Genomic DNA, 14620 nt, shown 5'->3' with positions numbered 1-14620 from the left:
CTAATAAACGGTAACTTCCGGTTAATTAACAGAAGTGAGAGATTAACTACATTGATCTAATAAACGGTAACTTCCGGTTAAGTAACAGAAGTGAGAGATTAACTACATTGATCTAATAAACGGTAACTTCAGGTTAAGTAACAGAAGTGAAAGATTAACTACATTGATCTAATAAACGGTAACTTCAGGTTAAGTAACAGAAGTGAGAGATTAACTACATTGATCTAATAAACGGTAACTTCAGGTTAAGTAACAGAAGTGAAAGATTAACTACATTGATCTAATAAACGGTAACTTCAGGTTAAGTAACAGAAGTGAAAGATTAACTACATTGATCTAATAAACGGTAACTTCCGGTTAAGTAACAGAAGTTAGAGATTAACTACATTGATCTAATAAACGGTAATTTCAGGTTAAGTAACAGAAGTGAGAGATTAACTACATTGATCTAATAAACGGTAACTTCAGGTTAAGTAACAGAAGTGAAAGATTAACTACATTGATCTAATAAATGGTAACTTCCGGTTAAGTAACAGAAGTGAGAGATTAACTACATTGATCTAATAAACGGTAACTTCCGGTTAAGTAACAGAAGTGAGAGGTTAACTACATTGATCTAATAAACGGTAACTTCAGGTTAAGTAACAGAAGTGAGAGATTAACTACATTGATCTAATAAACGGTATATTCAGGTTAAGTAACAGAAGTGAAAGATTAACTACATTGATCTAATAAACGGTAACTTCAGGTTAAGTAACAGAAGTGAAAGATTAACTACATTGATCTAATAAATGGTAACTTCCGGTTAAGTAACAGAAGTGAGAGATCAACTACATTGATCTAATAAACGGTAACTTCCGGTTAAGTAACAGAAGTGAGAGATTAACTGCATTGATCTAATAAACGGTAACTTCAGGTTAAGTAACAGAAGTGAGAGATTAACTACATTGATCTAATAAACGGTATATTCAGGTTAAGTAACAGAAGTGAAAGATTAACTACATTGATCTAATAAATGGTAACTTCCGGTTAAGTAACAGAAGTGAGAGATTAACTACATTGATCTAATAAACGGTAACTTCCGGTTAAGTAACAGAAGTGAGAGATTAACTACATTGATCTAATAAACGGTAACTTCAGGTTACATTGATCTAATAAACGGTAAGTAAGAGAAGTGAAAGATTAACCACATTGATCTAATAAACGGTAACTTCCGGTTAAGTAACAGAAGTGAGAGATTAACTACATTGATCTAATAAACGGTAACTTCAGGTTAAGTAACGGAGGTGAAAGGTTAACCAGATTAATCTAATAAATGGTAACTTCAGGTTAAGTAACAGAAGTGAAAGATTAAATACATTGATCTAGCTAATAAATATTGTAGAGAGACCGTTAAGTTTGAACTTCAAATACTGTAACAACCCAGAGTGCTGCCATTAGTAACCTATGAACTAAAACTGTAGATTTAGATTAAGTTCCAAACAACAAAGTGCCATCTATAATAATTGTGTGAATTAGTACTTCCGACCCTGCAGAAAAGAAAAAGGAAGCTACCTCTAGCAACCTGGCGGGTGTCGAATTTAGAATCAATATAAAACAATAGAGGGCGAGTGACACTAATATGGTACAGTAAGTTAACTTAAAAAAAAACTTTAGATTGCAAACTACTAACCTTTAAAACTACCCCCACATTTTAACTGAAACTCGGGAAATGATGTTTACTATTTGTTTCTATCATTTCCTAAGTAGCTTCTTGTAGTAAATTCATTTTTCTTTTACAAACAAATAGGTGAAAGACAAGTTCGAATTACTCCAGTTCTGCTACATAAATTTTTCCAAGTCATTTTTCGCTGGACTTTGTGTTAAGATTGCTAAAGGTAAGGCCTGAAGAATGTAAATAATAATAGCAACATGTTTTATTTTATATATTATTACGAGAACACACATTCTACAACATTTTAAACGGCTTTTATTTATAAAACGTGTGCTTGTTTTGTTTGAATAATTCAGAAGATTTATTGTTCTTTCACATTTCAAGAGCTGGATATAACTTCACGTTTACACAAACCAGACTACAGTATTGTTTGTATGCAGTCGTAGTCTGAACGTATAGTTACATTCCTTACTATATACTACAGTATTATTCGTATACAGCAGTAGTGTGGACGTATGAATACATTCTGTACCACATACTACAGTATTGTTTGTATACAGTAGTAGTTTGTTCGTATTGTTACATTCTGTATCACATACTACAGTATTTTTGTATACAGTAGTAGTCTGGACGTATGGTTACAGTTGTTGGTTTATATCTTACCTGAAATATATTTTCATATGGCATTATGTTTCGGACTCCATATCAGGTATTCAGTGCTGTTTGTTTTTACATCGTTAGTCGTTTCAGACTCTACGTTGAATCCTTTTTTTAATTTTGAAAAAACAATAGGTCTCTTAACACCAAAACATCGCTCATTTTAAGAAAACGCAAGAAGTAGGGTATATATATATATATATTTTTAATAATTACTAAACACTATCTGGAGTTTCAACATAACAAACTAACCCTTAAATGGCGGCCATCATCAACCGATGCTGCTATCTACAACATTCTCGCTGTTTAAGGGTTAAACTAGCACTCGAAAATGCTTCCAGTTTCTACAAAAGGAGAAACGAATGAACGTTCTCTGTTGGATTACTAGACAAAAACCGTAAAAGTATCTGAGGTAAATTGGTTTACAGACCTCGTGTGAAGAGGAAAACTGAATCGCGATGTTAAGACTTTTTTCTTCTTCTGGATATTAAGTGTATTTTAGTTTTACACTTCATGTATATGCGGTTCAAAATGTTAACATATTTAAGATGGCGCATGCCCTTTACGTAGCGTCATCTGGGCTTTGACCTTTTATAAGAAAAAAACTCTTCATACTGTGCCTTTGGTATCACAATATACTGAAATAGGTGGAAAGACGTATTCTGACACATGTTATGTAACATTTCCATGATGTCAAATTTGCATCTTATAAAAATAGAGGAGCACAAAAAAAATGCCATTTGTTACTGGTAATTTTTACAAACACAACTGAATGCTCGTAAAAGTTGGTTCAGACATTGATAGCATGTGAAGATTTAGTATGAACTGAGGTAAACATTTAACATTAATTAAAATAAATTGTGATATTTTTTAATATTTAAAGACTGTGTACTAACTTAATTGAAAGAGTTCATTCTTACTGTTTTTAGAATATAATATTTTAATATCTCTTTAAGACCTAATTTAAATTTTGTTTCATTCAATTTTGACCAATACTCACACTTCTAAAGTGAAAGGTTTTATGTTAAGTTTGTTAAAAATACAACACATAATTATGTGTCACAATATTTAAATTATTCTTACGTTTTCCATATACTGTTGCAAGATGGAAATTTACTTTTTCCTGACAATAAATATCCGTAATTTTGTCTCAATGGATTTCAAGATGTCCTTCATTTCCAAAAGGACCCGGCACGGCCAGGTGGTTAAAGCGCTAGACTCCCTTTCAGCTGTGGGAACATTATAATGTGACGGTTAATCCCATTATTCGTTGGTAAAAGAGAAGTGCAAGAGTTGGAGGTGGGTGGTGACGACTGGCTTCTTTCCCTGTATTCTTACACCGCTAAATTAGGGAAAGCTAGCGCAGAGAGCCTTCGTGTAACTTTGCGCGAAATTAAAAAAAAACAAACAATTTGAAAGATGTTGACTTCTTTTTTATTATCGAAAAGTTTGGTTGGGGACTGACTGCAGTGATGAAATTTTCGTTTTATAGTATTAGTGCTTTTTTTTGTTATTCTAAACTACACTCAGTTAAAATTAGCCTCGAAAACTATTATTGAAATGATTTTCTGTCTCCCAGCTGCCCAGGATGGTGACCCGTTATGTCGAGAGTTGTTTTTTGAAGCTGGTAGAGCTCTGGCCGACCACGTGATGGCGCTGCTTCCTAAAGTACACAAGGTCAGTATGGGATTTTGCTAAAACTTGGAGTGTGTGTTTTCTTATAGCAAAACCACACGGGGCTATCTGCTGAGCCCACCGAGCGGAATCGAACCCCTGATTTTAGCGTTGTAAATCCGGAGACATACCGCTGTACTAGCGGGAGACTGCTAAACCTTGGAAAAATACAGTATACAGTTGAATAATTTCGTAATGCTTTCAGTATTAAAAATGGCCATTGGAACTCTAACATTCTAAAAATAATTTCACTGTTAGGTGTTTATTTCGTGTCTATCTTGCTGAGTAATGTTTTGTTCGATGTTTCTTATTGTTTGTCCTCCAGTGACATAGTGGCATGTCTCTGGACTTACAACGCTAGAGACCGGTTTTTGGCGCCTCTGGTGGACAGAGTACAGACAGCCCATTGTGTAGTTTCGTATTTACCTTTAAACATATAAATTATTTCTTCACCGTAATCGGGGTAAAGTCTAGGAATAACAGTTTATAATATAAAATTATGCTAGTTGCTAGGTTACATTTACGTGTAGTTTTATAAATATTCTTTGTCTTACTGGTTACGTTTATTCACACCATAATGTTTATATCTAGAAAGAAAATCATAAATTTTCTTTTTGCTAAGATACAATGAGGAAGAACTACGAAAACAATTTGCTTGTTTTTGAATTTCGCGCAAAGCTACACGAGGGCTGTCAGCGCTAGCCTTCCCTAATTTAGCAGTGTAAGACTAGAGGGAAGACATCTGGTCATCACCACCCACCGTTAACTCTTGGGCTACTCTTTTACCAACGAATAGTGTGATTGACCGTCACAATATATCGCACCCACGGCTGAAAAGGCGAGCATGTTTGGTGTAACGGCGATTCGAATCCGTGACCATCAGATTACAAGTCGAGCGTCTTAACCACCTGGCCATGCCGGACCCTTTTATTTTTAGTTAGCCTACAATAGACTTTCAGGTATGTCACTTTATTGCTACACTTTTCAATCAACAGAACGATCAGCCCATATTACCTAAAGTTTTGATGTAGACTTGTTTTACTATTCCTTAGAAAAATAATAAATTCTCTTCCAGACATAAACTTTGTCGCGCTGCCTATAAGTTATTTCGTTTCATTTTCTAATGTGCGCTAAATTTAATGTAACAAATGAGTTAGTTCTCGTGACACGAGACCTCCAGGCAACTCAGGGGTAATTTCGAAGGCTTATAACTCTTAAAAAAAAAGTATCTCCAGCGGTTTATGTTTTTAATGCGTTTTATTTTTTTGTTTATTGTTAAGCGCAAAGCTACACAACGAGGTATCTGTGCTGACCACAATAGGTATCGAAATTTGATTTTTATCGCTATAAAACCTCCATTTTTAGGACTGAGACACCGGAGAGGAGGCAAACTCGCTGTAATGACAAATAATTTTACAAAATATGTACAAACCTGTATAAGTAGTAATATTAAAACATAATTCCATAAATGCTTCATATAGTTCTCCAAACATTTCCGGGCCCAGCATGGCCAGATAGTCAGAGCGCTCGTCTCGTAATCTGAAGGTTGTGGGTTCTAATCCCTGTTGCCCCAAACATGCTCACTCTTTCAGCCGTATGAGCGTTATAATGTGACGGTCAATCCCATTATTCGTTGGTAAAAGTGTTGCCCAAGAGTTGTCGTTGTGTTGTGATGACTAGCTGCTTTCCCTCTAATCTTACACTGCTAAATTAGGGACGGCTATCGCAGATGGCACTGGTGTAGCTTTGCGCGAAATTTAAAAACAAACAAACAATCCGAGCACGTCCTTTTAATACCAACCGTGAAGTTTATGACGTCGGTGTTTTGCACTGGTTGTTGAATTTTTACCTTGTTATTAATTTTTGTGTCGTTTTGAGTAATACACGTGCCACAGAAAATGCGATTATTGTAAATAATTCCACATAACGTTTTTTTCTTTTGTTTTATTGTTAGAGTCTAATGGAAGGTGAAGGAGGTTTGCCAATTGTCTGTGTTGGTTCTGTGTTCAAGAGTTGGGAACTGCTGAAACCAGGTAATGAATGAAGCTAATCTAAATACTACGTGTTAGGCATCAAACTTCCTGGAATCATTGAAGAAATTAATTACACAGTATTTGTCCCCGGATTGGTCAGCAATAACCTTACAGTCTTACAATTCTAAGATCCAGGGTTCGATTCTTCTCGGTGGACAGAGCTCTGATAGTTAACTGTGTATTTTTGCGCTAAAAATATCAACGTATAAGACGAGTTAAACTGAGCTGAACAGTCAACATCATTACGGTTAGATGTACTAGGGCTGTGTGTGTTTTCTTCTGCACATTGGGCTGGGTATCTGCCGTGTTTATCGAGGGGAATCGAACTCTTGATTTCAGCATAGTAAACCCGAAGACCGGCCGGGTCTTATCATCCCCGACATTGCACTAAACTACGAATATGTCCCCCCTGATATCCCCTTCCCATTTAGAATTCTTTCAACGTTGTACTGTTTACAGATATCATATTATTAGACATGTACTCAAGCATGGACTAGACAGCTTGATTTCTTAGACTTGTTGACTGCATTGAACAGTTGGCATCACCAGTTACAAACGGCTCAGAAATTCAGTATTTTAACAGAAGACTAACACAATAAAACACTGTTCTGAAAGTTAAGTAGAGGTTAATTCAACATCCTAAAGCAAAGTTACATAATCAAAGGAGCTTGCTAGGTGTTTCGAAAAGTAAATAATAATTAGGCATGTAAATAGAATATACTGGTTCAAATATATACAAACATGCACACTTATATATGGTGACCTTTAAAATGATTGACTGGTTGTTTCAGCGCAAAGCTATGAATCTATATAAACTTTTCGCCGAACGTTGCACTCATGTAATGTTACGCTGTCCTAAATGAGTCTTCTTCAGTATTTGAATGTTTGATGATAAAACATGAAATTTAACAAAGAAAAGAAACCCTTAAACAGTGTATTTACTTTGCATTATACAAAATACTTATTATAGTGAATTAAGAAGATACGTACGTATGATTATTAAAATAACAATAGGCTGACAGAAAAGTGTGACAAGTGAGAAACATATTTTATGAACATTAGACTTTCAAATTAATTACTTTTTCACTTTCAGTTTTTAAATTAATTATTTATTACTACGTTTTTAACATTTTTTTTAAATGATGTATTGTCCAATGGCTTTTTTTTTTTTTTTGTTTGTGTGTAACGCAGGATTTCTTACTACTCTTGGCAATGGTCGCCTTCGAGAATTCACTTTGTTACGACCAAAGACTTCTTCCGCTCTCGGTGCTGCTTTGATGGCAGCGAGAAAACTCCAAAGGGAATTACCTGTTGCTTTTGGTGAACATGCATGTGTGATGTACCACTACAAGCACTCATCTTAAGGATATCATAACGTATTGTATCACTACAAGACATTTTCTTAAATCTAGAGCTGAGTTATTCTTTTTTGATGTATTACTACAAGGACTCTTCTTAAATGTGAATCTAAGAATTTATTTTATGGAAGGTACCACTACATACATTCTTATTACACATGAAACTAAAACATAACGTAATGTTATACTACAAGCACTCTTCTTAAATCTAAATAATTTCAAAGCATCTTGTAAATATCTTAGCTACTCGACAGGTTATAATATGTGCAAACCCAAAATATGAAGACAAGTGCCATGTGAGGAACGTTACATTTTCTAAATGTGACTGAAATGTATAGTCCTCAAGTAAGCAAATGTCATTTAAATATTCATATATTTCTTTGTCAGTACTTTAATTAATAATGTTGTTTGCTTTTATGGTTTGATGTTGAGACTTATAAACAATTATGTAAACGAGACATAAAATATACCTTTTTTTTTTTTTTTGTAATGGAAGCTTACCGAAACCATCAGATGATTCCTCATTAAGTATATAGGAGAACACGTGGAGGACTGATACTTTAACAAATGTAGTGATAGTCTCTGATGACTCTAGCCTTACGGTAAATACTAAATCGTAGGTTTAAATGTAACTTTCCTCTGTAGCACACAAATACTGTAAATTTGTTTTGGAAACTCCAAGATTGATCCGCTATTCAATCTTATTGATTGTCAATTTTTCCATTAAATGTTTTTTTTTGTGACTTCCAAATTTCACGTCTCTAAATCAAAACAAAACGTGTGCAGAATAAAAAAATAGAAATTTAAACTAATATAACAAGTATTTATTAGAACCCGAGACACTGTAATAATTAAAAGTAGATCTTAACAAACACAGAAATGTATAACTTGAAGATCATGCTTTGTTGAAATTACGCTGAAGAGAAATGTATAAATATTTTTAGCATTGTTGTCTAACTGTTTAAAATTAGAACAGATGTTTTTACTTAGTGTTTACCAGTTATTGTTTTTCTTAGATGATCATTTGGGCACTTGTTGAAATTCACAAAAGGTTCTCTACTGATCAGCTACATTTCGTAACTTCTTTTATAAAAACAACAACAAAAGAATTATAAGAAATTATAATACATAATAATATAAATGGGATTATCTAACATTTTGTCAAACGTCACATATCTTATTAAATATCGACTGTAGATTGTACGGTACTTTTCCCCTTACCCCATGCTCCAGGTGGGACTGTAAATAATTTATATCGAGTTTGTTAGAATCTAAATATACGTCAAAGCAAGTGAAGTATACGCATATAGAGGTAGGTAGGAAAACATAGATGATCGACGAATCTTGGTACCCTCACTTCCCCAATTGTATGGATTCACGACTATGATACTCTATTATTTTCTGATCCACACTACACTGCTGGCCAAAATCTTAAGGCCAATGAACAAAAAAAATGTGCATTTTGCGTTGTTAGACTTAACCATTTATTTGAGGAGAGCTTCGAAAGATGAAAATAAGAAAAGGAAAATAAAAAAATATTTTTTTTTGTACTTAGTAGGGAAAACATGAAGACCATGAAATTAGCCTAAATACTAGCTGGTCAAAAGTGTAAGACTATACCAAAAAGAAGTCCTAAACAGAGTAGGAAATGCCCAACAAGAGGTCTCAGTAGTGAGTTGCACAGCCATCATTGCGAATAACTGCAAACATTCGCTTTGGCATGGTCGATATAAGCGTTTGCAGAAGGCTGGCTGGAATGTTATTCCAAGTAGTGAAGATGATTTCACGAAGGCCATTTGACGTCCATTTCTATAGACTTCCCTTGCCATCCACTCACAAACATTTCCAATGGGGTTCAGTTCGGGCGAACACGGTGGATGGTCCAAAGGAATCACGTTATTCGCCATGAAAAAGTTCTTTGTCCTGCGGGCATTGTGGATTGCAGCGTTGTCCTGCTGAAAGATCCAGTCATTTCCACACAAGCGAGGGCCTTCAGGCAATAAGGATGCTCTCTCCATCATGCCAATGTAGCCAGCTGCTATTTGACGCCCCTGTATAACCTGAAGCTCTATTGTTACATGGAAAGAGAAAGCACCCCAGATCATGATGGAACCTCATCCACTGTGTAGTGTAGAAAATGTCTCCGATGGGATAGCCTTATCGTGCTAGTAACGTTGGAAGCCATCTGTACCTACCAAGTTGAATTTTTTCTCATCAGAGAACAAAACCTTCTTCCACTTTTCTGCGTCTCATGTTTGATGCTTCTCAGCAAAGTTTAACCGAGCTGTTTCGTGGTGTGGAAGTAGGCGTGGCCTTTGAAGACGTTTACGGTTTCTAAAGCCTTTCTCTCGTAGATGCCGTCTTATTTTTCTTGAGCTGCATTCTGCATCTGTAAGGGCCTTAATCTGGTTCGACGAACGGCTGATGTCTTGCCGGACAACCCGACGAATCCTCCAGCGTTGAGCAGGAAATTATTAAATTTCGTTATGTGTTTACCGATTAACGCTTCGTTTCAGTATGGTCTTAAACTTTTGACCAGTTAGTATTTAGGCTAATTTCATAGTGTTCACATTTTCCCTATTAAATGCTAAAAAAGTTTTTTATTTTTATTTTTCCTTTTCTTATTTTCATCTCTCGAAGCTCCACTCAAATAAGTGGTTGAGTCTAACAACACAAAATGCATATTTTTTCTTTATGTTCATTGGGCTTAAGATTTTGGCCAGAAGTGTATATACATCAACTCTTATAATTTAGACTCAACTCAAATACATTTTATAATGTCTTTCTGCCAACCTTCCCTCAAATCTAGAAATATGACCAAAGTACCAGATCTCTCTTTTCTTACCTATGTAACAGTTGTCTTTTTATCATTCCACGTTTCAGTACCTTCTTTTTAATTTTCTATTTCATTTAGCTAACTTTCGTCTATAACACAATTCTAACTGATGTTTTAATTTAGCAGCCAGGATTAATGTTTCTACTCCTTAGAACACAACAGTAAAACTTTAATATGGATGTTCATAACCGCGTATTCTCGTGCTAGCACGAGGCACCACAGACCAATAACGCTTTTATCTTCTTGCATCTTGGTAATCAATCCGTTTCTTTTTTTTGAAAGACCATTCAGCAAGTAGAAGAAACTGATGGAATTTATATATTGCATTTATATGCAGAACAAATACATTCAACATGAAAATAACATCTGTACGATACTTTTTTAACCCGAGCGCTTTCACAGTTTGCCACACAAGAAGGAAAGTTCGCCTTTCGAAGCGCTCGGGTTATATGGTATCGTGTTGTGTTAAATTGATTTTTCTAACTCACATGTTTTTCTAAGAAAATAAAAGTAACGATGTATATTCAAAAATCAGAAAATAATGTTTCACATCCAACCATAATGATTCTATGTATCAAGTAGCATTTCTTAAATAGTTGTTATATTAATATAACATAAATTTGTATGTCAATTATTCTGCTTTAATATTTGTAATGTTAATTAATGTACATTCTTATCCTCTGACACTGGTTTTACTGCACACACTATCATCATGGGCGGTACTAAGAAGGGTTGCAGCCACCACAAAATTTGTCCTTCCAGTGTATCTAACACGCTGGTGATCTGCACAACTTATCGGCTAAAGCTCCAACCTACCCTCAATATTCTTTCTAGCTCACCTCTTCCCTACCTGGAAAAGGTCGGTGCTGGACATTAATGTAGTCGATTTTGCCAAACTGTAATTAACGTAAGGCCTTATATTGAATCTATAGTATAAACAAGGCCTTATACTAAATCTATAGTATATGATAAAAACAGATGTCACAGCATGTGACTTACATGATGGTTTGTAGTTTTATTACATTATTAATAAAATTAACGAACATATAAAGTATATTTAAATAACTGGTCTTTACGGGTAACAGCGAAAAATATTAAAATCTTGTATTTTCAGTACAAACATTATCAGTAAAGTGTCGTGCAATCATACGATGTGCAGCCTTAATTCGTGTATTGTGTATAGATTCAATAAATGCTGGTTATTCATGATTATTTGTGTTTCTTGTAAAACGTGTACTTTATGTGATTGCAAAATTAATCAGTGAAACGTTACCTTGTTGTTTTATTAGAAAATGAATGTTCTGTCCATACACGTGTTTGTAAGTAAATATGTATATATATATATTTATATATACACTGCTCGAAATAATTTGTAATATTACGTGTATGATAAGGCAGAATCATTACCATAAAACAGAAACATCCAACACAGTTCACTTACATGAAAATCAGGCATTTGATGACCAGTCACGTGATCTGAAGTGTAAATGTTTGGTCACTCAGTCCATAATATATGGGGCCTGGCATGGCCAGGTGGTTAAGGCACTCGATTCATAATCTGAGGGTCGCAAGTTTGAATCCCCGTCACACGAAACATGCCCGCCCTTTCAGCCGTGGGGGCGTTATAATGTGACGGTCAATCCCACTATTCGTTGGTAAAAGAGTAGCCAAAGATTTGGCGGTGGGTGGTGATGACTAATATAGCTTTGCACAAAATTCAAAACAAGCTTAAACCATAATATATGTATATGTAATGATCTCGTACAATATTGTAGGCCAGACTTTCTTAAGTGTTTAATTTGATGTCACCAATGTTCTGGGGCAAATTTCTCTGATTACGTACCTTACATAAACATATAATAATTTCCATATGGTAGATGATAATAGAGCTTTCCAAACACATGATGTGTTGAGTTTATGTTAAGTGTTTCCAGTAAAACAAGAAATAAACAATGGTAGTGTGTCAAAAGTAGCATCTCACTCAGCAGAAAAAATTCATTTCAAACCAGTAACACAAACACAAAAATTATAATTATGACTCTAGCCTTTATTGTAAACATTTATGTTTTGAAAACTTGTTAGTAGCTGACTGTCCTATTACTTTTTTTTACATATAAAAGTATCCAAAATAACATGTCGTGGTAATCACGTGTTCTTGTTTACAGTTGTTTATTTTCAAAACAATAATTAGAAATTTTTCAGTACATAAAAAATATTAGAGTCTAAAATCAATTTGAAAAGTATATAGTCTAGTTTGGTCATACCCCAAACACATATGTGTGCGTGTTCTGTTACAGCAAAGCCAGAGAGGGCTATCTGCTGAGTCCACCGATGGAGATCAAACCCCTGATTTTGGCGTGGTAAATCCGTAGACTACCTTGAAACATAGTGTATCAAACTATATTTTATGTATGTCCATATGGAGCTTGTAATAAATATTTTTAACCACGTGATCACCTGTACCAATATATCTGCTGTAGATATACAAATTACGTTATATTGTTATACACAACATTCAAGACGTGTTGTTATCAACAACTTAAAATGTAACAGTAAATTACATTATTCAATAAACATCACTGAACATGAAATTGTGTAAACAATTCCTTTACATGTTCTCCTGTATTTCAGTTTTACTTCAGATGTAAATATACAGAATATATAATACTTTTCCCACCATATTTAGTTTCCACAATGTGTAGATAATTAGGGTTGGATGAATTTGAAATGTATTAGTCACATATTAACTCATATTCCTGCAAGAAAAGTCCTCAAAAAGTGTGAAAACATTATCGGTGTGTATCTCTTTAACTCCATAATTAACGTTCAAATGTTGATAGTTTTAGATTCAAATTATTGATAAATTACGAAGATAAATCTGTAAGCGATAATTAGGGATATGTTTATAAAAAACAGGTAATTAGGAACATGATAAAATGTAAGTTAGTTTACAGAATGGGTAGAGGAGATTATCATTTTAATTCAACTCTTTATATACATGTTTATCACTACTTAGTATAATACCACATTAAGCTTACATTTATGATCTGTGGAAGTGGTATAATACAAAATAACTACTTTTATTAGCCTGCTGTAGCTGGGTTTACTGCAGAAATGTAAAGGAAATAACACTAGTTTCTACACCTGTCTTTGTTAATGTATATAGGTGATACGTATGCCAGTGATGGGTTTCAAATTTGTATTTCTAGAATGGATGGTAAATGAAGTTGGCTCCTGAAGTATTATCACAGTAAAAAGGCAACAGAAGGGATAACCTTTACTTTGTTTGATTTTTGCCTTTTTATTCTAGGTGCAATATAATCTGGTAAAGTTGAACACTTGAAAAACACAACATGGAAAAATATGACAGAACGTAGCCTGAGAGCTAGATGTTTGACACACGATTTTTTCAGTAGCGATGTATTAAAGAAATGTATAAATTATACTTACAGAAGAAGATTTTCTTCAAATTTTTCTCGTTTAAAAAGCGACACTTGAGAAAGCCTAGCCCTTGATCTAAATTTCGTTTTGAAATTAAAGACAGATTTTAAATTTAACGTATTAACGTAACCAGAGAATGTATTTGGATGTTTTACTTATATGGAGGTTTCCTAGAGGGTCAACAGTAAGTTTATGCACTTGCAATACTAAAATTCAAGTTTCGATTTCACGTGATGGCCAATTTGTTAGCTTTTAACTATAACATAAAAGAAATGAATAAATTAATCGTATGGAAAGCATTTGGACAAATGTAAACCAACCAATAACAGCAGGTCTTTGTGATATGACTGTGTGTGTCTCAAAGTGACTAGAAGAGCACGAAATCCTCTCAAACCAACAGTAGGCGATGCTCTCACAGCTATAAAAGACGCTGTCGTCTACGATACAAGTAGGCAAATGCTATCTGTCAGTTTTGGCTCACCAAACTTGTAAGGTAGAATATCTGAGAATACTTCATATGTTCGCAGCTGTGTACTGATAAAAACATACTTCACAATACTAATATATTTAATAGAAACATACTTTACAATACCAGTATATTTGATAAAAACATACTTCACAATACCAGTATATTTAATAGAAACATACTTCACAATACTAATATATTTAATAGAAACATACTTTACAATACCAGTATATTTGATAGAAACATACTTCACAATACCAGTATATTTAATAGAAACATACTTCACAATACCAGTATATTTGATAGAAACATACTTCACAATACCAGTACATTTGATAGAAACATACTTTACAATACCAGTATATTTGATAGAAACGTACTTCTCAATACCAGTATATTTAATAGAAACATACTTCACATTACCAGTATATTTAATAGAAACATACTTCACATTACCAGTATATCTGATAGAGGACGTATACTGCTCCCCTTCCAAGGTCA

The 14620-nt window shown here is 34.1% G+C and overlaps 2 protein-coding genes across 4 annotated transcripts in view; one reads left to right on the top strand and one right to left on the bottom strand.

The window, feature by feature from the left end:
• LOC143255948 (arylsulfatase B-like) overlaps positions 1–2356 on the bottom strand; it is an 81145-nt gene extending 78789 nt beyond the window's left edge. For both annotated transcript variants that reach the window (XM_076512413.1, XM_076512412.1), the window contains exon 1: positions 2318–2356. In XM_076512413.1, coding sequence (XP_076368528.1) covers positions 2318–2341 — 24 coding nt within the window. In that variant the 5' untranslated portion in view covers positions 2342–2356. The remainder of the gene's footprint in view (positions 1–2317) is intronic.
• The window catches only part of LOC143255949 (N-acetyl-D-glucosamine kinase-like), a 29176-nt gene extending 17753 nt beyond the window's left edge, over positions 1–11423 (top strand). Inside the window, exons 6-9 of one of the 2 annotated variants that reach the window (XM_076512417.1) lie at positions 1790–1877; positions 3891–3988; positions 5940–6018; positions 7210–11423. In XM_076512417.1, coding sequence (XP_076368532.1) covers positions 1790–1877; positions 3891–3988; positions 5940–6018; positions 7210–7382 — 438 coding nt within the window. In that variant the 3' untranslated portion in view covers positions 7383–11423. The remainder of the gene's footprint in view (positions 1–1789; positions 1878–3890; positions 3989–5939; positions 6019–7209) is intronic. The other variant, XM_076512416.1, reaches the window with a different exon arrangement.
• Positions 11424–14620: the final 3197 nt, after the last annotated feature.

The sequence above is a fragment of the Tachypleus tridentatus genome, chromosome 7, assembly GCF_004210375.1.
Source record: "Tachypleus tridentatus isolate NWPU-2018 chromosome 7, ASM421037v1, whole genome shotgun sequence".
In the NCBI taxonomy this organism is placed as follows: domain Eukaryota; kingdom Metazoa; phylum Arthropoda; class Merostomata; order Xiphosura; family Limulidae; genus Tachypleus; species Tachypleus tridentatus.
The sequence above is the reverse complement of the archived record's forward strand: the minus strand, read 5'-3'. Positions and strand labels throughout refer to the sequence as shown.